A 24,515-nucleotide genomic window follows, 5' to 3' on the forward strand; every position below is an offset into this window, starting at 1 on the left:
ACCTTATTAACCAGAGAGTAAAATGATTGTATTGTTTTCTGGTTCATGTTTCCATGTAACTGATGGTTAAATAGATTGCTAAATTGTGAGTCACTTTATAGTGTGTAACCTAGTTTGAGCTTCCTGGATTTATGCTCAAGTAAGCAAACCACTCAACTAATATGCTGAGTCAGTTGTTGGTTCTCAGCTTCTTTGCTTCTTAGCCACTCAGCAACCCGTCAGTTGTATATCCTTTCTACACCATCCCTTGGAAGCTTGTCCTGACACAGCTTTTGCTAGTATCCAACAAGTTTGAACAGAAACCATGTTAAGTCAGATTGTACAGAGCCAATAAGCAAATTACTGATTTCAGAACGGGTGCTGGAAAAGGTGGTTGTTTTTTTTTCTTCTTTTGGTCCTTGGATCCTTTTACTGGTGTATATTTTGGGAAACTGATGAAGTAGAAGCACATTTCTCTCAGCATATTAGAGAAGATGGAACCCTACACTTGGAGTAGGCAGCTGTAGGTGAAATTGCATCTTGAAATAATCCTGATGAAGCAATTCCAGCCAGGAGCTAATAGCTATGATATTTTGGTAGAAGTTGCTACATGCCATTCACTTCAGCATCTCTAGAATTTGAATGCTAAAACCTTACTTATGATCCAGGTAAAGAGAGAGGGGTTTTGAGTTAGCAACTAGGAAAACAGAGCCTAAGTCCCAGATTTTTCCACTGGGAAACTTCTTACTTACCTCACACCTCCCAAGGACGGTTAAAGAAAATCAAGAGTTGAAACAGTATACAATGTAAAAGCACTGCATATATGTTTATTGATTTATGATGCATGAGACTATTATATGTCAAATCCAGGATCTGGAGAAAGATAGAATGCCTGATGTAGCTGCAAGTTATTATTTAAAACACAATCAGAAGCAATTACGAAATGGTAACATTTGTTAAATCCGGGTAGCAAATTCATAGATTTTTCTGTCATAGTTCTATATATTTTAAATACTTAATAATGAAGACATAAAAATATCAATAGAGAACATGTTACATACGTGAAGATGGAGAAATTTCACTCTACATATCCCTTTTGTAAAATTAAATTTTGAGGTAAATTATTTATTTTTGGTTACTTTTTTTTTGGAAGGGCATACATGGGATATGGGATAATAGGGATACATGGGGTACAGTGACATGACAGTAGGAGTGCAAATACATGGGGTAAAGTGAACGAACCAACCATGGTCGTCGTCATCATCAGCATCATCAGCATCATTATCATGGTCATCTAGCCTTGGGTGTGTTAACTTCCTGCATAGTTGTCATTTACAGCATAAATAGGATCTTCATTTGTCACATAGTGGTGCTCTTTCAGAGTAAATACTTTATTATTGAGTTCGGGTCATAAGTCACTGACTGTGTGGTCTGTTATCTGTAGGTGCGTTTTAACTAGGATCCAACTCAGATAAATGTTGACTCAGACTAGATTTTACTGAGTCTTAAAGATTGCTATTTATTTGTCATCAGCCAAAAGAATATAACATTTGCCAGACTATATAGCTGGCTCATCTATTTAGGCACTTAGCTTCCGGTGGAAACTACCATTTGTTTCAAAGACCAGAAATTATCTTCCCTTAAGGAGAAAATAGTATATTATTAACAGAAATTTAGAAAATCATAGCAAGTAATATTGCTGTAGGGACTTTTAGATATGAAGCTAGAGATTTGGAAACCCAAGTTAGTAGCTAAAATTATCACCTGAAGTTAAGCAATTTTTCCACCTTTTAATAGTTCAGATAGTTGAAAGAACTCTTGTTCGAAGGTTATTACAAAATAGCAAGTGTTTTTACGAATTCTAAGTTTGTTTTTAGTTTTATTTTTTGAGATTAAAAAACTGGCCATAGTCCCAAACTAAAACATGGTTTCCTGTAGATATTAATGAAACTTTTGAAGAGAGCACATTCCAGGGTTTGACTCCTTAAACCTTATTTATGACTCAGGCAAAAGGAGAAGGCATTTGAGATAGCAGCTGGAAAACCCAAGCTTCAGCTCCAGATATATCCACTGGGAAACATCTTACTTAGCATTCACCTTTCAGGGCGGGTTAAGGAAGAACATTTGAAAATGGTAAAATATGTGGATAAATAATTTAAAAGAGCAAGGGTACTGCTCATATTATTTAATGATTAATGATGCAAAGAATGCTATGGATGGAATTCAGGATCTGGAGAGAGAAAAAATAAGCAAGAGTAAAAATAGCTCGTATAACATGAACAATTGAAGATTATCAATGGAATGCCACGTTTAAAACTTAAGCTTTACTGTCGATTATTAATGAAATGACATACATGTGCGAGGCTCTGGTCAGTACCTAGCCTGACTTTGCCTATTGCAGCAGCTCTTAGTATCCTTGCCAGGTCCTCCTCCGCTCCTAAGATTTGAGGGTTTCCCATGATGGGGAGTTCAACGAACCAATGTTAAGCACTAGCTTGAAGCCAGTTCGAGAGGAGTCAGTGTCCCTAACTCCCACTACTCCAAGGTAACTTAGTCAACCCTGCTAGCACTTTATGGTTTCGATAACGAAATTAAAAACACTTTACCCTTCAGATGCTTCTTTGGCAGTGCAAAATGACTTTGGGTCTGGCTACCTTTCCAGGCGCATCTTAAGGAATAAACTAAATCACCGAGACCTTAGATAGCTCTTTTCGACTTCATTAAGCCCCCTCCTCTCCATATCTGTTAACACGTCGCCACTGGAGAGAAGCCTTAATTCCCCCTAGGCCTCTGCTACTTAATTAGGCATTTCGTCCACGATCAAACGCAGCGCTTCTTGAACACCTGCACTTTAGTTTAGCACTTCGGGCTCAAGCAACGATCACACAGTCCCGGCGAGTCGATCCAATGAATGAAAGGCCAATCTGGCAGGAAGGAACGGAAAGGCTATTTTGAATGCGCAGCGGGTCAGAACCACTGCTGACCGCTCTCCCCTCGCCTCCAAAGCGCTCGGCACGGAAAGGGTGGGCGGGGCCTGCCGCGACCCTCTCAGCCCTGACCCCGCCGGCCGGCCGCCAAGTTTCCCAGCAAGCTCCAGGATGGAGGAGGTGGGGCAAGGGGGTCATCGCGCCTGCGCGCTAGGAGGTGTGACCCGGGTGGGAAAGCCCTCCGCGTCCGCCATTTTGGCTGCCTCTGTCGGTCTGTTCAGTTACCACGTGAACCGCCGACGGAGACCCGTTGGGGGTGGGGGGAGGCGGCGGCAGCGTTAAGTGAGAAAGGAAAAAAGACAACGAGGGGAAGGGGGTGTCGGGGCTGGGCGACGCGGTGACACCCGAAGCCTGGTGGCGGCGGCGGATCGGCAATCAAGGCTGAAGCAGCCAGGGAACGGCGGCGGCGGCGGCGGCGGTGGGACAAACAGACTGACCGAGCCGGGTGGTGGCGGGAGCAGCGGGAGGAGCCGGAACGATGCCGGCCGTGAGCCTCCCGCCCAAGGAGAACGCGCTCTTCAAGCGGATATTGGTAAGTGTGAGGCTCTGGGCAGGCAGTGGCAGGGATTCAGCCGGCACACGGGCCTGTCACCCGTAACCTCGGCCCGACGGGCAGCGAGCCACCCCCAGCCGGGACCCCGCCTTCGTACTCCTAGTCAGGCCAAATGAACTCTCCGGTCCCCTCCCTGTGGTTCCCACTTCGGCCCGTGCGCCGGGGACCGCAGGTTTCCTCCTCCCGTCCCCACGCTTCGGAGGCCGCGGTTCCGGAGTAGGCCCTGTGCGCCTCGCTTCTTGATTGCTGGTTTTTATCCTCGATGAAGGGAGATGCCCGGCCCTTGGCAGGGAGGCGGGCAGCACGGGCAGGAGCCGCGGCCCGGGCGGTGCGGGAGCCCTGCCGGCGGGCCGGGGTGGCACCCTTGGAAGGAACAGGTGGTGCGGATGCGGCACAGCTCATTCATTGCCCAAGCGCGTCTCTCTCCACAGTCCGTCCCTCCCTCTTCCTCTGCTCTCGAGATTCACCTGTCCCCGCCCGGCCCGGGGTCACGGAATGACCTGAGAAGAGGGAAGGGAGAAAGGAGTTAAGAGGAAAGGACGCTTTCTTAACGGCTGCCTACTTGTAGTCAGTTGCATAGTCAAGGCTGCAGCTTTTTGGCTTCTCTTTTTCCTGGAGTAGGAAAAGGACATTTATTTCTTAGTTCGTGAGCGGGAAACAGCCTCACCCCATCACCTTCCTTGGGAGGTGGGGTCCATTGGGCGGGGACGGTTTGGTAGGAAGTGAAAAGTTAAAGAGCTTTTAGTTCAGACGTTTTAGACAAGGATTTCTTATAGACTGAAATGTAGGAACACCTATGGAAAAATTTAGCCGCAGAGAAAAGGGAATGTAAGAACTTTTGGAGTGGATCCTTTTGACACTAGCTCAAACTTATTACCTATATTTCAGATGTGTGCAGTTTGCATTGATGTTTGGAGGGACTGTTTACATTGTTAAAATGTCTTGTAGCCTTGGCGCTATAGTTAATACATTGTAGCGCATTTTTGTTTGGCATTTAGTGATTGGGTTGCCCCTTTCATACAAACATTTCTTTGTGACAGAATTAACTGTATTTGCCAAACTTAAGGCTTAAAATTTGGAATGCGCGTATCAAAGTGTTAGACTTTTCTCTTGCAATTTAAATTCATTTCACTTTTTAAAGAGTAGAACAACTCTTGTGGATCCAGTTTTTCTAGAAGAAAGACTAATCCATGTTGAACTGACTTTGTTTTTTAAAAAATATCCACATGCCCTACAGATGTAATTAGTTTATGTCGAAAAACATCAGAAAGTCGCATCCAGTACCATGTCCTAACTCTTAGTTTCTTTGAAGTCCTTATTGCTATTTTTTGTTTTAAGACTAATTGGAGTGTAGGTGGGACTATAGCATACTTTTACCAGAACAATTTATATACTTTTAAATCTTTTAAAAGACTGATTGGTGTGTAGGTTCGATTGTAACATAGTTTTAGGGTAGGAATTTGTCTTTAATCTTCTTCCCCAAGTCCTTATTTTGAAAAAAAATTCAAGCTGGAAAGTTGAGAGAACAGGACAGGAGCATTCATATATCCTTTACCTAGATTTAACATTTAACATTTTGCCAGATTTGGTGTCTCCCCATACATATTAAAAAGTTCAAAGTTTGCAGATATGATACTTCATTTCTACATGCTTCGGTGAGCATCTCCTCAGAATAAGGACATTGTCCTATAAAACTGTAGTACCATTAACAATCATTCCCTAATGTCTGATATCCAGTTCATGTTCAGATTCTCCCAAATCGTTGGTATTTTGAGATAGACATAGGGTCACATGGAGTTTTAACAAATAATAATGTTGAGATCCCTTGTACCCATTACCCAGTTTCCCAGTGCTAATGCCTTGCAAACTATAGTTTACTATCATGACATTGATAATTTGAATCTTTTTCAGAGTTCTCCATTTTACGTGTACTGATTTATATATTCTATGCAATGTTATCACGTGTGTAGATTACGTAACTACCACAGCAGTCCTACAGAATAGTCCTATTAGAACCACACCCTCTTCTCCTCCCTTCCTCTTATCCCAAACTTTGGCAACCAGTACTAATGCATTCTCTCTCCCTACAGGTTTGTCATTTCAAGATTGGTTACTAAACAGAATTACACAGTATTCAACTTTCTAGGATTGGCCTTTTTTATGCAGCATAATTCCCTTGAGCTTCATCCGGGTTGGGTGTATCAAAAGTCTGTTTTCTTGTTATTGATGAATAGAATTCTGTTTATGAATGTACCTCAATTTAACTGTTCATAGAATAATAATTTTTGATTAAGTGTCCTAAACAACTTTTTTTGGTGGTACTAATGAGGCAAAACTTATAAGTTCATTGCTAAAGTCAAAATGCTAAAAGACTTATTGGACTAGGTATATGTAGAAGAAATGTGAAAATCATAAATGAAAGGAAATATCCTTATCGTTCTCTTACGTTGGCAACGAAGAAAATATTACTAACCAAAAGTATAGTTAGTATTTTTTTCACAATTGCTTCTGCTTCCTCGGTTGTTACAGTAGTTGGCTCTTTTGACTGTAAGCTTCTCAGCTTTCCCCTCCCTTCCATGAGGAAAAGATGAGCATACTCTGATGCCATCTTGTCAAGTGTTGGTTGCTTGGCTGGTTAACTTAAATTATTCCAAGAACATTCAGTTTTTAAGCTGGCACTTTGTTAGTTGTACTATACTTATTTGTAGTAAACTGTAGGAAATGGAATTAATTGTTTTTTTTTAATTTGAAACTTGAATTTCAAAATAATGAAGTATGTTTTTGCTTTAAGTTTTAAAGGAAACCCAGTTTATACATCAGTTTGCAAAAAAGTTCAGTTTCTGTAGTGGATTTGCTTGGCTTGTTCTAGTCTAGTTGTTACCTAAAATTTAATTTTGTTGCATATTTGGCCCATCTTTTTTCCCATATTACTGTTTTCTGACTATAAAGCATTGTCTTAAGTTGGTCAAAATGTCTGCAAAATGTGTGTCTTGTCTATAATTTGTCCAGAGAAAAGGTGGGGATGAATTTAATGTGATAATAGATTATGTAGGAGTTTACTTTAAAGAAGAGATACTTGTGTTTGCTTAAAGTGGTTTTTGTGGGTTTTGTTGTTGTGATTTGTACACTATTTTAATAATTTGAAAAACTACATCATTAAAAAACTGTGACTTTTGATGCTATTTGTTTATCTAAATAGTTCGAGGGGCATTACCAGAAGTTTACCCCTCTTTCTTAAGATATAGGTGAAAGAGTAGGAAAAATGAGGTTATGAGGTAGAAAGTTGGACGTATCCTCTTGCTTTGCAATCAGGTGTTGCTAGGTCTGTGACTTGCTGGTGCTGCTGCTTTTCTTCTGTCTTCATATGTTAATGTGAACTGTAAGAAAAACATCTAAGTTGGGAGTACTTAACATATTGTTCATCATTAGCCTATTTTTGAACTTTTGCCTTATGATTTATGTTGTTAAAAGTCTAAAAGGCAGAATTTTTCTTTCCTAGAAAAGTGGTAAGAGAAGTTAGCATAGCATGATGATAACATTTGTGATTTACTGAAGCTTACCATTTGTACTGCACAGTACAGCTTTCTGGGTTGATGGAAATGTTCTCTATCTGCTCTGTTCAGTATTATAGCCATTAGCCACATGTGGCTATTGTACAGTTGAAATATGGCTAGTGTGATTGAGGAACTGAATTTTTAATTTTAATTAATTTAAATTCAAATTCAGATAGCTACATGTGAATGGTTACCATTTTGGACAGTTAAAAGACAGTTTTCAGAGAGGCAGACATGATGCCTCGAATGATTGGAGGACTGAAGAGCAACAGGCCAACAGGCCTTAACTGAAAGGATCTCTTTTGCTTAATGTGCATTCTTATTTCTTTTAATATTTCTGCTTCTGGTAATGCAGTTGTCTCAGAGTATTGTTTCAAATTATCTTCTTTGTTCATAATAGTGTTTTTGGACATAAAAAGCTAGGTCCTATAAGGGATCATATGCAAAAGACTTCAGAATTTTTTCTCCGAGATACCTGCATGATTCATTTCTTCTCTTATTTCTTTTAAAATTCTGCTCAGATGTCTTCTAAATGTTATATAGAGGCCTTCCTTGACCTGGGGAAGACTTCATCATGATCAGTCTTTTTATTTCTTCCTTTTTGTTTTCCTTATGACATACCATTATCTGCATATATACACAAGTAATTTATCACATATCGTGCACAATTAAAATGTAGGTTTTATGAGGTTAGGAACTGTATTCTGTTAATTGCTATTACCCCCATTGGTTAGAATAATGCACCATAATAGATATTAGGTAAATATTTGTTGCATAAATAAGTGTTTAAGAGTGACTACAGGGCAAGAGAGAAAGATCTTTGGATTTTGTGCTTGTATAAAGATTTTTGGGGAAGGGAGTTAAGATGGGCCTTGTCTTTGTAGAATATGTTGCTGTATGAGGTAATTGTTGGGTATCAGGCAGAACCCGTATTACCTGGTAAGACCTTGGAAGTTTCATTTATGAATGAATCATAGTATTTGTTTACATGGCCTTTCTCCCATCACAAAAGCATAATAAGAGGAAATTTGATTTGATTTGATTTGATTTTGGGTTGTTTTGGCATCGGAGGAAAAAATGGCATCTGGATTAAATGAGGATGTTTGTTGTAAGGAGCTTGCTGAATCAGTAGGGTTCAGTCATCTGTAGTTTCATGAAGCTCTACAACTGATTCTGACACAAAGTCAGGGTTGAAGATCTCTGTATATACCATTATGAACTAAGAATAGGGAATGTTCAAAGGGGAAAAAATTGTAATTTAGAGTTCCTTTGTGAGTAATTTTCAGAAACTTTAACAATCAAATTGAATTCTTGGAATTTGGAAAGATATGCTGGAAGCTAGGGCATCAGAGCAAGCCACTTAACTAATCAGTGAGCCTTGCCAACCATCAGCATTCATATCTAAATACAACTTTGCTCTCTGTTCATAGGCAGTAGCCATATTGAAGAGAGAAAAACTTCAGATTCTTAGTGAAAATAGTTTGGAAAAGAATGTCATTTGCCAGTGTTGGTGGCAAGAAGAGCAAGTGAAGAGGTTTAAAAGAGTGATGGTTCTTAATATAAATAGGGTGTGGAGGGGAGGAAGTTTTATGCTGTGGTTGTATGCTTTTGGGAATTTCCGTGGTATATCGCCACTGTTTTATGATGCATGCCCAACAAACTTGTATTGAAGTTGTAACTTGAAAAAAACTACTTTAACTCATTGCATATAGTTTTTCCCTCTTGGGTAAGCTATGAATTTTATTGTTCATTTCTTAATTTGGAACTAAAATAATTCCTTAAAATTTTAATTTAATAAAACCAGTCTATTTTAACTATTTAAAAGTAAAATAAAAATTGCAGTGTAGGAATAAATAAATGAGAGGTTAATGTTTTTGTTTCCTGATAAGCTCTATTCCACTGAGATTTTCTTTGGTTGGTAAAACGAACTCATTTTCACTTGGGATAATTTGAAAATCCTTCTAAAACCTACTTAGGGAAATTATAATCTTACTTTGAAGCTAGTAATATTTTTAAAGATTCCATATGATTTTTTATAGAAGAAATTAAACATTCCTATGTGTCGTCTGTGAGAGTCGTTTCATCTATACATAAACGGAGAAATGAAAGTTTGTTTTTAAAAATACAGACCTTGAAAAAACCTTTAGGATTCTGTTTTCTACTTCCACACATGGTTGTTGTTCCAATTAAAAAAAAGTTTTTTGCTTATCATAATAGCTTCCATTAATGCTGTACTCTTTATTTTTCAGAGAGATCTCACGGAGATTACAAGATCACCTTTGATGATCTGGGTTTGAGGACTGAGACAAAATCTTTAAGAAGGGGAAATGAAGCAAACTGGCATTTATTGAACACCTATTTTGAGCCAGATTTTATGTTAGACTTTTCTACACATTAGCTGATACAAACTTTGCATCATTTTTTTTTTGAGGAAATTATTAAAAAAATATAGCTGATACTTATTACATTAAAAAATGTTTTCAATTATAGTTGATATACAATATTATATTAGTTTCAGGTATATAACATAGTAATTAGACACTTATATAACTTCGGAAGACATCACCCCAATAAATCTAGTACCCATCTGACACCATACAGAGTTATTACAGCTTTATCAACTATATTCCCTACGCAATACTTTACATCCCCATGACTAGTTTGTAACTACCAATTTGTACTTCTTAATTCTTTCCCGTTTCATCCACTCCCCAATTCCCCTCCCCTCTGGCAACCATCACAGTGTTTTCTGTATTTATGAGCTCATTTCTGTTTCGTTTGTTCATTTAGTTTGTTTTTTAGATTCCACATTTAAATGCAGTCACATACATGGCATTTGTCATTGTCTGACTTATTTCACTTAGCGTTAAACCTAGGTCCATCCATGTTGTTGCAGATGGCAAGATCTCATTATATATATGTACTGCTTCTTTATCCACTCATTCCTCGATAGACATTTAGGTTGCTTCCATATTTTGGCTGTTGTAAATAATGATGTAATGAACGTATTGATGTATATGTCTTTTTGAATTAGTGTTTGGGTTTCTTTGGATAAGTACCCAGAAGTGGAATTACTGGGTCCTTCTTTGTCTTCTTATAGCTTTTGTTTTAAACTCTGTTTTGTTTGGTATAAATATTGCTATCTAGTATTTTTTTTGTTTGTTTCCATTTTCATGAAATATCTTTTTCCACCCCTTTCAGTCTGTGTGTCTTTAATCTGAAGTCAGTCTCTTATTAGCAGCAGATGTAAGGATCTTTTCTTTTCCATTCAGCCACTCTGTCTTTTGATTGGAACATTTAATCCATTTACACTTAAAGTAATTGCTGATAGATATGTAGTTATTGCTATTTTATTATTCATATTTTTGAGCTTTTCTTTTTTTCCTTCTTGAAGAAGTCCCTTTAACATTTCTTGTAGTACTGGTTTTGTAATAATGAACTCTTTTAACTTTTTTTTTTTGGTCTGGGAACTTATTACATTGTTAAAAGTATATTTCTGATTGTTTTATATAGAGTCTGTCAGTTGTGCTGTATCAGGACATCTGGGTTCCTAAAAGTTAATGCACTCTGCAAAATCATGTAATAAAAACCACTCAGCTTGTGGGAAGATGGGGTTGAGCACAACACTCAAAAACTTCATTGGTGGCATTAAAAACAAAGCTAAGGACCTAATAAAAATGATAACACGGTTTTATATCTGGTGTTTAATAATAAGTAAATAGTACAATGTAAATATGGCACTTTACCTTAGAAAAGACCTGAAGTTTGCTTATGGAAGTGGGTGTCAGAGGAATTGTAGCTTGTGAATTATGTAAAGTGACAAAGTTGTTTGAAATCTGAGGGAAAGTTGTAATGCCAAATGTGGATGGGTGTGGCTTATACCACACCAAGTGAACTGAGGTAGCTGGGAGATGTTTGACGTGTGTGTCTGCTGTGCACGCCTGTGCAGCCCTTCCAGCTGGGTGTAGTTTTCTGTGATCACCCAGTATTTTTAGCAGACAAAATCCTACAGAAGCAGACATGAAATTTGAAATTTAGCATGCTCACAATGTTCCCTAATAAGTCAGTGGTACTGGAGCAAATGTGTGTTTTCAAAACAAGCTTTGTAGCAGACCAACTGTACATTATCTAACTTAGTGATATAGAGGTCGCACATCCTGGTTTTGGGTAGTGCCTCCTTCACTCTGAAGTGTTACTAATTACTAAGCCAGAACTTCTTGCATCTAATACCTGAGATAATGTCACAATCTTTGCCATCTTAGTTGCCACTGCCACTGAGGAGTCTTAAACTTCCTTCAACATTTTTTTTTACTCAAAAGTTTCAGGCAAATTCATTCTAAAGATTTTTTGAGGGAGATAATTTTGATACTCAACTGCAACTCCTGGTACGGAAAGAATAGAAAGATTCTGGATTTGAAACCTGGCTGTACTTTCCTTTATCCCTTACCCTTTTTAAAACTCAATTTGAAAACCTGAGTAAAAAGAAAATACTTTTCTGACCTACTCCACTGGTCAGGTGGTGAGATACGTATGAAAGTGCCCGGCAAATAGTAAAATGTGTACTTGCTCTATTGTGGTTGTAGTCTATTAAGCACTTAAGCTTTTTTGTTGCATTGATCCCATCTTTATTTTGTTACCCTGTGTCTTATGTTTGATATTTTTATTTTTTTTGTATATTTCTGGTATTTTGAAAGGTTTATATTTTTGTTTTAGTCAGTTACCTTTATATTTATATCTTTAAACATTCTCGTAGTCCTTTTTTTTAAACTTAGGCTTCTATTTCATATGTCAGCTTTAAATCCATTGAGTCTCATTTTCCTATGTAGACTTTCAGAAGTTACTTTTACTTTGTTGAGAGCATGTCGTTTCAAGTAGTAGTCTTCCACCCTTATCAGTACCTGTCTGAGATTTAGTTCTGTCATTAAATATAGTTAATATTTACCAACAGACCATTTGCTGAAGTTGTCCCAATCATCTCTTGGTTGGACGAAACTTACTGTCTAGAAGAGATTCCTCAGCAGTGCTTGTGAAAATCTCTTAAAGTTCTTACAAGTTATAACAGTTTTCCTATACCCTTGATATTTGAAGGACAGTTTGACTGGATATAAAATCCCTGACTTTTTCAGTTTCTTGAAAATACTGCCTTTCTGTTGTCTTTCTTATACGTTGCTGATGCTAACGTGATTTTTTCTTTGTATGACTTGCTCTTTCTTTGTGGAGATATAAGGGGTTTTCCTTTATCTGTAAAATTGAATTTTCTAGGCTACGTGTGTCAATTATGCTGGATAAATTTTCCCTGGTGCGTGGTTTCGGAATATAGATTCTGGTTTTCTTTTCATTCAAGAATTATAATTTTGAGTATTCTGTTATTTCATTCTTCAGTGATCCTCACTATTGGATCATCTTGCCTTTCTTTTTAATACCTGTTTTCCTTCGATTCTTTTCACCTGTGTTTTTTATTTGAGAAGCATTTCTATTTTTCTATCTCTTTAGATCATATATCTTGTAATATAGTACTCATTTCTGAGATGACTTTGTGTTTTCTGTTTCTTAAGTTCAGTTTGTTCCAGTTTTATATCTTCCTATTCTCTCTTTTAAATTTTGTAGATCCAATTTGAGGTGTTCTTCTATGTCTGCATTTGTTATTTAATTGTATTTAATTCATGAAAGAGTGTTGTTAACATCTTTTATCACTAAGGTTTTTGGTGTTTTCATCTGCTCAAAAAATTTTCACCTTTTTTATTCCATATGAGTAACTTGGTATGATGTTGAGTTTGTTTTTCTGTTCAACTGGTTGCTTGTGATGGATTTTACTGGACCAACAATATAGACAGTTTTTGGAGTGAGCTGTGGATGCCTTTTTAAATCTCTTAGTTCAAGAGTATCCTCTTTTGTTATTACAGTGAATTGGAGTTCTTGAGATAATTGCAGCCCCACCCTCATTGTTCTGTCTTGTTTTAGTAAAGCCTTTATCTTCAGTTTTCTTCTCAAGCCTTCAAGTGACACTTATCCTTCTAAGGTGCCTCCTCCTTGAAAGCCTTGCTAAAATTGCCACCTTTGATCTTACAGACTTTCTAAGCCTCTTCTTTTTTCACTCCGTAGTAGTAGGTCGTTTTGCTCATGCATCGTGTCTCTCAGTTCCTCCTCAGGATAAGTGGCCCTCTCCTGAGGGTGAATCCTTGTTGTTATTACATGCATTCAGTCACCACTGGGGTCCTGCGTATTGTTCTTTGGAGAGTTCCAACTGGAGTTTCTTTCTTGAATGTTTGGGGTTTTTGTTGTCTCATCTTTTTATAATGCTATGGATGATTTTATTTGCTCTTGATCCTGGGCTGTATGGTTTTTATGAGGATTTGTGGAGTGTTTAGAAATCAGAGGGCAGCCATTATCCTATAAAGAATTCATTTTTGTTTTTATGCGCCATGCTTGAAAATATTAGAGCTTGCTTTAAAATACTTTGCAATTCAGGTTTTACATAGTTGAATAATTGGTTATGCTTCTGTTTTTGTGTCCCCATGGCCACTCCATTTTTCTCTTCAAACTCTTCTATATTTATTACTGAAATAATTATGAGGTTCTGTTATATAGCTGTCCCTGGGTTATTTGTGTATACCTTGAATTTTATTGAATTTTGTCTTTTACCGAGCATCAGAGTTCATAGTTTATAGCATTCTTGTAGCAGAGTTCCACTCATATTAAGCAGGAATCCTAAGTCTTCCTTCAATTTTCTTGCTGCAAAAAAAAAAGGGGAAAAAAAGGTAAGATAAATTTGTCATATTTTACAATGCTTTAATAGGGATATAGCATCTAGGAAGCAGATGGTTATTGTCACATTAAATTGTGCTGCTAGTAAGACTATATCTGTAATTTTAACTTCTGGGCCCTAAACTGGGAGAGATATAGAACAGTGACTCCATAATGCTGATACACCAGAAACATATTGGTGTAAAATTCCCACAGACCTTTCTTGTCTTATTGAGACTGTGTACTTATTTTAAAAATATTGAAATGCTTTTTGTGCTTTGAAGTACTAATAACATCTTTAAAAAATGGTTTGCTTAGAAAAATAAAAATTTAGCAACCCCATTTAAATTATTCAGTTTTTTTTTTTTAATGTTACTAGTTTTAGAAATATATACAAGTGTGGGAGCATGTTTTTTCAACCTCAGGGAGTGGCCCTGAATGTCAGAGGACTTAAAACTTTAATATAAGGAATAGCTAAAAGAACAAATATGTTTTGCTTGAATAAGAAAAAAATTGAACTTTTATAGAGCTAGAATCAGTACACAGAAGTTTGAGGGAGATATAATTTGGCTTAGTATCTCTAGAAACATTTCAGTAAAGAAGGAACCAGAAGAATGTTACATGAGCTGTGTGACCACTTGCACCAAGTGACATTTAAGATCTCTTTTGATTAAAGATATTCTATAAAATAAGTCTCGCTTTGTTAAGTCTCATCTCAATGGATCTTATTTTGTCTTTTATTATAGAAGTAAGATAGGCTTATTTTTTAAAATAGTATAAAACTAGAAGGAGAAAAGCCACCCTTGAGATTTGTTTTCATGGATGTAGTAGTTTGCCAGAAATTGTAAGGTATGAAAAGGACAATATGTTGTCTGCAAATGGAAGCTGTAACTAAAAGAATTTTAGGAAAGGGAGGATAAAGGTAGTTTTTCAGAGATTTTATGTTTTCTGTTCAATAAACATTTAAAAAGTTAAAGTATAATTTATCTACAGTAAAATTCACAAGTCTTGAATGTACTGTTGAATTGATTGCCTCAAGTGTACTGTTTTGACAAATGCATATACCTGTGCAACCTGTGGCCCTTTCAAGATATAGAACATTTTTGTCATCTCAGAAAGATCCCTTGTTCCCCTTGATGGCGTATTTTAATTCAGTTCCTGCTTTCCGATTTCTTTGTAATCAGTCAAACTGGGCTGGGTTTAAATATTTTAAATTATAACTGATATCATAGTGCTTTACTTGAACAGTCTTATTGTGCGCTTACCGAGGTTCTTCATATATATTTGCATTTAATTCTCACCTAAACCCTTCAAGGTTGTTAATGTTCACATTTTGCAGGTGACACAAGTAAGGCTCTAATAAATTTAGTTAGGACAGTAATACCACGCTATTTAGAGGTGGCTAAGATGAACCCTAGACTAGTATTTAGTATTGTCCAGTAGAATTTTTTGTGCTGATGGAAGTGTTCTACATCTGAGTTTCTAGTATGTTAGCCACTAGTCACATGTGGCTCTTGAACACCAGAGATGTGGATAGTGTGACTGAGGAGCTTTACTGAAGAATTTTAATTTTTATGTAATAATTAAAATATTGAATAGCTACAGCTCTAGACTCTCTGACTGTTAAGGCTGTATGTACCCTTTATCCATACTACCTCTGTAGATGTAGAAATACTGAAGTATGTAGTTCTAATTCACTGGCACTCCTAAGTGCCAGCCAGGCTTAAGGAAGTTAATAAATGCTTCTAGATTTGATTTGGGCATACCAAAGATTCATTTTCTCTTTAATTTTTTAATGATGAAAAATTTCAAACGTGAAAATAAAAAAGAATAATCTATTCTGGGCTTGACAGTTATCAGTTTTTAATTCATTCTTTTTCATCTGTGATGCTTACCCCCCTGGATTATTTTGAAGAAATTCCAGTTATCATTTTAACTTGGCTGACTTTTAAAGCCAAGTTCAGCTCTTATCATTTAGCTTGATTTGAGGCCGCATTCTTTTTAATCATATTCAAAGAATGAAATATTTTTTTTGCATTAGCTAAAGGAAAACAGAAAGGTATATTTAATACTAATGAAAATCATGTATTCTTAATGCCAAATCTAAACTGTATGTATTTAAATTTTGTGTCACTACCTTCCGTTGATGTAAATAGCCTAGTTTATTTGCTATGTCACAGTTCCTGCTTCTAGGGAACTGTGGTTTTTTGTTTTGTTGTTTTTTTTTTTTTGTAACAAGGATTTGGAAAAGGATAGTGAATATTCATTCTGTCTTCAGTAGATCACCTTAGTTTATTTGGGCTTTTCACAACTTGTCCAGTTTCTGTTAATGTAAACAGCCAGTTGTTTTGGACATTAAAACTCATTTATATTCTTTTTAATGAAATTAGAGATCATTCTTCTAGGAAGATCAATGGAATGATTTTCAGTATTATGAAAAAAGTTCTGTTTCTTAACACTACACAAGTGCTTTAGGCTCTATTTTAGAAAATTTTTTTCTCTCTCGTTCAAATTTGATTAATTTTATTGATTGACTTTCCAGCATACTGATTCTTTCTTGTTAATGTCCATTCTGGTATTGAGCCCATGTAGGGAGTCCCCCTACACACACAAAAAAGGTGTTGTAAGTGTTCACTAATTACTTCCGCCAGCATTTTTGCAATAGCTAAAGTCTTAAATATTTCTCATCTCTACATGTCCGTCAATTGTCTTTTCCCATGCAAGTTGAGATTTTCCTGTTTCTTTACATTACCACATAATTTTGGATTTTATCCTGGACATTTTAAATGTTACTCTGTCAGACTCTTGAGTATTTAAGTCCTGTGGATAATGTTAATTTTGTTTTAGCAAATCTGGTTAGATTCAAGCTGTAAGTCCCAACTCTGTCTGTGGGCTGTGGTTCTAATATCAGTTCAGTTTTCAGAACCTTTGTAGTCCTGTTTGGGTCTGTCCTGCTTATGTGTCACCCAGTAAGTAGCGAGTCTGGACCCTGGGCAGTATATCCATTGTTTAGTTTTCGAGGTCTTTGCTTCTGTGAATAGGGTCATATCCATGTATATGCAGTTTGTGGGTGAACCCTGGAGTTCATAAACAACTTTATGGGATTGCTCTCCCCAGTTCCTCCTTCTCTGTGATCTTCCTAATACTTTCTGTTTCTCTGAGGCTCCTCTTTTCACTCTCTGGCCAGAAAGCTGGGGCTCTAGTTTTTTCATTCTTCTGTGCACTTTTGTGATTATGCCCATGTTTGGCAAGAGGTTTATCAATTTTATTGATATTCTCAAAGAACCAGCTTTCAGTTTCACTGACTTCTGTTTTTTTTTTGTTTCATCGATTCTGTTTTTACCTTTTTTAATTTTCTTCTGCTTACTTCGAGTTTAATTTGCTCTTATTTTTCTCATTTCTTAAGGTAGAAACTAAGATGATAATTGGAGACCTTTTTATAATAGAGGCTTTTTTTTCTGAGTACCTTCATGGTTTTCTCTTTTGTCATTACTTTTCAGCAATTAGATTGTGATATGCCTCCGGTTTTCTCCCCCCCACCCCAAACCCCTCCCCCAATCTTTTTAGCTTATCCTGCTGAGGGTTGTTGAGATTTTGGATCTGTGGATTTAGAGTTTTCATCACATTTGCAATTTTTATATTTTTTCCACTTCAGAATCTTGTCCCCTCCTTTTGGTTTTACATATGTGTTAGACCATCATCAAGCCACTTGATGTTGTTCCACAGGTCATCGAATTTTGTGTTCCCTCGCCATCATTTCAGCTTCCATTTTGGGTCGTTTCTAGTATGTTTTCAGTTTCACTGCAGCCACGTTAAGTTCTCTGCAGTGGTTTTATGTTCACTGCACCGACTTCAAATTCACTGCAGTACCTAATATTTAAAACCTATATTGTTAACTTTATTTTTGGTGTTATATTTTTCAGTTCTACAATTTCCGTTTTTTAAAATAATTTTTATTTTATTGAGAGTTCCTATTTTTTTTAAAACAAAGCCACTTTATTATTTTTTTATTTTTAATGTTTTCCCCCTCTTTAATCCCCCCGCACCTGACCTTGTTGTTTCCCCTTACGAACTGGATCTCTGAAGGTGTGACATCTCCTCCCACACACTCTGGTGGGAGGCCTGGGGCCTGGCACACCTGGAGTATGGTCCCTGGTTCCAACTGGGGCGCAAACCCAGGACCTTATGCATGAAAAGCAGACGTGCTAACCACTACACTATAGGGCCACCCCTATTTTAAATTTAATTTTTTTTTAAATGCCTACAGCATTTGATATTCCTAGGTGGTCTCCCATCCAAGTACTAATCAGGCCTGACCTTGCTTAGTTTCCAAGATCAGACGAGATCGGGCACGTTCAGGGTGGCATGGCTGTAGTCTTATTTGTTTTCTGATTGTGTTGTCTTTTCAGTCCTTTAATATTACATAATAGTAACTCTTTTAAAGTCTTTGTTACTTCCATTGTTATTTCTGAGTCTGTCTCTGTTGATTGATTTTTTCTATAGGTCATGGGTCAGAATTTTCTGTTTCTTCCCATTTTTTTGTAATTTTTGTTTTCTCATAATATTGGCTATTATAGACAGTAGCATATTGAATATCTGTCCTATTGTCTTAATAGAGTTTTGTTTTGGTAGTTACTTTGCTTATGCCTAAACTTATTCTTTTCAGGGCTTGTTTTTAAGCTTTAATAAACGTGGGTCTAGATTAGCCTTATTCCTAAAGTGTGACATTTCTGGGTCTCTGCTAAATCCTGGAGTGTTTAATGAAGTCTCTAGCTGAGTGTTAGGAACTCACATGTCCACCAGTCATGTACGAGCGCTAATAGTTGTTCACTCATGCTGCTTGGTAGTTCTGGCCCAGGTTCAGTATAATCTTGCAGTGTGCCTGCTCAGCTTAATACTTGCCCAAAGATTCCTGCACAGATTTCTGAAGCTTCATCTCTGTATGGTTCTCTCTGGTACCCTGCCCCATAAATTCCAGCAGTTTCTAACTCAGATACCTGCTTAAATCAGCGAGATTGCCATATTATATTTGGGTTCCGCCTCTTGATTCTGTAGTCTGGAAAATGCCTCTAGGCAGGAAAAAGGGTTTTCTTGAGATTTACCTTGTTTCTCTTCTGAGATCACAGTCCTATGTCTGCTCTCGTCTAACAGTTGAAAATAGTTATTTCATACTTAAGAGCTTTATTGCTTGGCAGAAGCATGATCTGCTGTCAGTTATCCCTATGCATTTGGAAGCAAGTCTCAGACTGTATAGTGCCACTGTTTGGCACATGGGATTTTTAAAAAATCTGTTAGAACAGTTCTCTTGTAATTAGATCCTGTTTTGCTTTACTGTTCCTATAGTGCAGTGTTAATATTATAAAATTTAACTGCTAATGAAAGGTAATAGTCTACTGTGTTCTAGTATTTTTTAAACTATTATGTTTAATTTTGAATTACTGTACGCGCATGTTATAGGCAAGAGGACAAATAGAGCACTGTGGCATTTGTTCCGTAGCAGGGGAAACCCTTATTCACAATCCTGAAATTTCAAGAACTCCCCTAAATACTAGAGTTTCAGAGATGAAATTGTAGACTTATATTTTTATTTAGCTGGATGATTCTGCTCTAGAGAACTTAATATATCTACCATGGCATTTTACAAAACTTGTTTGACATGAATTGAATTGCTCAAAGTCTACTATATATAGTATTTTATGTCTCTCTTTCCCTAAATTAGTTCTCAAAAAACTTACTTTTAAGCCTATGGGTTTGGCTAAGACAGCATTAAAAATCTTGTCATGACACCCTTTTCATATAGTTCTATAGAATGAACTTTCATGAGAGTAGTTACATGGGATTTAAAAAAACAAGCAAATAAACCTATTTTGTACATCTATACCTTTTGAATGGTTCAAAACACTCCTTATGATTATCTTTTTGATTATATTTTAAGAATGCTTTTATAAGATTCCATTTTAATTAGACAAAAACTGTGTTAAAGCTGAATTATATATAGATCTGGCCTTACATGTTTGGAGAAAGAAACTGTTGAATGAAAGAAGATATACTCTATTTCCTGTTTTTCTTGTTAACCCTGTTCACTACTAGAGCAGAATTTTTGAGGAAAATTTATGGGATAAACTAAGTTAAATATTTGTTACTTTTTCCATTAAACCATGAGTATAATACTAGTCTCATTTGTAATGAGTGACTCGTTATAGAAGTAGTGCTTTTTAGGAAATAAAAAAGAGATTGGCATCCATTTCTTTAAACACATACTGATTCTTGATGGGGGAGAATGAATTCTTAGCAGTTATTTGGAGATGTGTGCCATTCTGAATTATTTCTGTAGGTCCCGTTGACAGGAGATAATTGAGTTAATGACATTGAGTATAATTTCAGTATGGAAGACCGCCAGATTTCATTAATTGGCAGCATATTCATTAGGAACTAAAGCTTAATTACTGTTCTGAAGTGTGATAAAATTAAAAGCTAAGTGCTATAGTATTATCATCTCATTCCAAGAAAGTGGATTTTGGTTTTTAATCTTCATTTGATAAATTCAGTTATATAGTGGAATTATCCAGGTGTGTGTGTGTGTTCATTTTTCTCAGCTTCTTTTTGACATTTTTATTAACTACTTGATTATATTACTGAGTAAGCAAAGAAGACAAAAGGTAAGATAACAGTTGCATTTGTTGATTAGAAAGTTTGTTAGAAGATTTAAACTCTTGATTTTAATAATACTCATAAAATTTAATAAAATTTCAGTATGTGGTAGAAAGAGCTTTCAGCTGGGACTCAGAGGGCCTAGACTGTAAAGTAAATTTTGCCACTAACTAGGTATGTAGTCTGGCAAATTGTTTTTTTAAATCTTACCTGTAAATAAGGATCGAACCTTTTGCGCTTAGTTTATAGGAGTATCATGAAGAGTAAATGACATGTTAGTGTGAAATCCCTTTGAAAAATGTGGTGCTATAAATAATATGTTTTCAGTAAGACCAAAAAAAAAAAAAAAACAACTGGAATCCTGAGTATTTTAAGTCCAGCTATTCAAAATAAAGTCATATCGTGCATGTCAAGTAAGAATATCAGTACCTATGATTTTTATATCCTAGTTACGAATTATATAAGTTTACTTTATATCGTGGGATAGTAGACTGGTCTATAATTTTTGAATTAAAACTTTCTTGTTAAAAAAACCAGAATATTAATAACAGGTACTCTTATATAAGAGAATGTGTTTTAATTTTTTTCTATTTTTTTTTTCTCTTTCCATTCTACAATGACTACATTTCTACATTTGTGTTAGTGGTTTTATTTTTTAAAAAAACACTTTTTTCTGTTTTTACTGTTTTAGGCTAATAGATTCTGGTGGTTATAATGGTTAAGTGGAATGGCTCTGAATCCCAGTTGTCTGGGTTCACATTTTTTATTTTTTTTTTCTATCTCTTAATAGCTATTTGACCTTAGAAATTATATAGCAATTTCCTGGACCTCAGTTATTTTACCTGAAATGGGAATAAAAATGAGTACCTACTTCATTCCATTGTTCGGATCAAATGAGTCAATAACAACAAAATATTTACGATAATAAAATATATAGCCAGTGGGGAAAAAAAGACATTTAAATGAATTTTCCCTGTTAAGCACTTAGCACAGTGCCTGGCACACAGTAGTCACTCAGGAAATATTAGCTACATTACTAAGTGGTTTACATGTCTTTTCACGTTGATATATTTTATTGATTTAAGGATTCTTTTTGATACTAAGCAAAGTAGTTAAGATTCTATAACTAGTTTTATTATCTGAAGTTAGTGTTTGAAACCAGAACTATTTGATTCCAGAGGCAGCTCTTTTTACCACTTGACTACTTCCTTGGAGTAAAGGTCTGTTTCTGGTATGTAAAAATTACCTAGGAATGTAATGTTAGAATTAGGACACAGCGATGATACTTTTTGATTTATATACTTTACAGAGAGGGTTAATACTTTTTTGATATTACATTTACTGTATTGGCTTTGGTAAATTTAAGCTGTAGGTGTAAAAGCATTTTTTTAATACAAGTAAATTAAAAGTAAGTTTTTGATGACTTACTACTATTAGTTCAGGTATGTCATTAATTTTTGTCACTTTCATGTATTTTTTTGTAATCTCAGGTATTAATAAATCACATTTTTTCTATCTTTTGGTGAATATATGTCTATTTTTTTGTTACGTTTATACCTAAAGTTGAAATTGCTGGGTCGGTGTATGTATATGTTTTTTTTTATTAGATACTGCTGGACAGTATTTTTAAAAGATCTTGTTTATTAAGATATAAATTTTATACATAAAATTCTTCTGCCAAACAGCCGAACCAATTGGTTAATTAATTTTCTCTCCTATCAGCATTGTATGAAAGTTCAAGCTTCACAATTTTTTCAGATATCGTCTAATTTATTTTAATTAAACTTAATGGTATGGCCTCTTTTGGATGTGTTTTTTTTCTGTCTCAGCTGTTATTGACTTAAGGACTTCTTTATATATTATCGATGTAAGATCTTTTTCAGATATTTATTGCATATATCTTCTCTTGCCTTTTTTTAGCCTTATCTTGAATATTTAAAATTCCCTGTTTAAGGGATCCTATCTATTCACCATATATGAAGATATTTAAAAGTATTTCCTTCTAGAGCCTTTATTAATCACCTCTCACGTTTAGATCTCTTTTACTTTTAGAATTTTTTTTGTTGCAGAATCATTGTGACTGCTAATTTATTTTTTATTTTTTCTTATTTTTTTCTCTCTATGCTTCAGTTTGGGTTGTTTCTTTTGCCATGTCTTCCATTTCACTGATCGTTTCTTCTGCAGTGTCATAATTGCTTTAATCTTACCAGATGAAGTTTTCCTTGTAGATACTGAATTTTTCATCTTTAGAAGTACTTTTTGGTTCCTTTTTATATGTTCTGTTTCTCACCATGTTTATATTTTTAAATTCTTAAGCATATTTATAATAGATATTTTGTTAATATCATAATTTCATCATTTCTCTCAGTTATGGGTCATGTATTCCTGCTTCTTAGCTTACCTAGTAATTTTTTATTGGAATTTGGGCATTATGAATTTTACAGTGTTTTTACTGGATTTCAGTGTCTTTAATAAACAATGTTGGACTTTGCGATAGCAGGCAGTGAAGGTATTTGTACATCAGTCTATGGCTTTGTTAGGGTGGGTCTAAAGTACACTTACACTAGGGCTAGTTTTTGTCTACTACGGAATAGACCATTCCACACTATTTACTGAATTCTGCAGCTGTTTATGGAAGACTCCATTCTGACTACTTGGAACTCTTGATGCCCTGTGAGCCCTGAGAATTATTGAACTTACTGCTTTGTTTGACCTGATGAAGTTTCACCCTGCATGTGCAAGATTTAGTACTCAACAGTTTGCATCAACAGATGCATGGGATCCCATGCAGCTTGTTGGATCTCTTTCTTCGAATAATTTCATCATTGTTTGCTTCGTCATCTGGTTGGCGTCGTTGAACTTCATTCTTTGTCTCTTCTGCTCTGTGGACTATTGTGCTCTGCTTCAGATTCTTCTCCCTGTACTGTAATCTCTATAAAACAGTGGCATTTCTAAGCTCATCATGATTTTTTTCTCCCTTTCTTGGTTCACGGTCCTGTGCTGTCTGTTGTCCCATGTTTGACAAGTTATTTCATATATTTTTTCCAGTTTCATTTTTAATGATAGAAGGCAAGGTTAGCCTCACCCCACCATAGATAAAAGTGGAAGTTCTCTTACTACATTTTTAAAGAAATAAATTTTCAGAAAGCTAATTGTAGGTTTTAAAAACAATGTACTTAAATCGTTCTTTGTATGTGTGTAGTTCCGGGAAAACAGTGACAAATCGAGTGTTCCTCCTTTTAATTAGTGTAATCTGTACATCATAGCTTCCTTTAATACTTTTACTGTTATATAAGGAAAACACTATTTTTAGTCTTTGTGCTAAATAAATAGGAACACTAAATTTAGTTGCTTAGCCTTATGTTTTTTTTTTTTTTTTGGTTCCAAATGGTTAAAGGTAGCTCCCAAGCTACTGCTTCTGCTGCCCTCCCTCTTATCTCCTATGTCATTCAGCCTGCTGAGTGCGTAGTTGATTGTGGTGGGAGGGGCAGAGAGTTAAGAAGCTATTGCAGAGAAACTGGGACTGATGGGACACACTAGAGGATGGAAATACAAAGGAAGGAAAGCACAAAGGATAATCAGGTCTTCTGCATCATCTGGTTGGATTAGTTGAGAGGAGGCCATCTACTGAGAGGGTGAAGACTTGGTGAAGAATAGATGCTAGGGAAAAATCAGTTGTATTTTGTATATTTTTGGTTTGAGATGTGAAACAGTAAACAATAGATAGTGAATACATAGTTGATATAGAATATTTCTGTAGTTGGCTGTAGCGTTGAGTTTAAGCAATTGATTTCTTGATGTTAAACAAAATAAAAATTTATGTTTTCATTGTTTTGTTTCTACATGTTTTTTACTATCATTTTGTCATCATTTGCATTAACTATTCCTCCAAGATTTTGAATATATTATTTCGAAAGTTGTGAGTAAAATTTGTTTTAAGTTCACGATAGTGGATTTTGACATAGATGCAGGGTTTTTTTGTTTGTAATAAACACAGTGCTTTAAAAATCATTATACTATGAAAGCACACATTGATACCTAGAAGTC

The 24,515-nt window shown here is 35.8% G+C and overlaps 1 protein-coding gene and 1 pseudogene across 2 annotated transcripts in view; one reads left to right on the plus strand and one right to left on the minus strand.

Moving 5' to 3' along the window:
• Window positions 1-3,130: 3,130 nt before the first annotated feature.
• The window catches only part of NAA15 (N-alpha-acetyltransferase 15, NatA auxiliary subunit), a 60,925-nt gene continuing 39,540 nt past the window's right edge, over window positions 3,131-24,515 (plus strand). The window contains exon 1 of one of the 2 annotated variants that reach the window (XM_016154046.2): window positions 3,131-3,498. In XM_016154046.2, coding sequence (XP_016009532.1) covers window positions 3,445-3,498 — 54 coding nt within the window. In that variant the 5' untranslated portion in view covers window positions 3,131-3,444. The remainder of the gene's footprint in view (window positions 3,499-24,515) is intronic. The other variant, XM_016154047.2, reaches the window with a different exon arrangement.
• On the minus strand, window positions 18,076-18,194 carry LOC118612605 (annotated as a pseudogene).

This window comes from Rousettus aegyptiacus, unplaced genomic scaffold (assembly GCF_014176215.1).
Source record: "Rousettus aegyptiacus isolate mRouAeg1 unplaced genomic scaffold, mRouAeg1.p scaffold_m13_p_16, whole genome shotgun sequence".
Classification (NCBI taxonomy): Eukaryota; Metazoa; Chordata; class Mammalia; order Chiroptera; family Pteropodidae; genus Rousettus; species Rousettus aegyptiacus.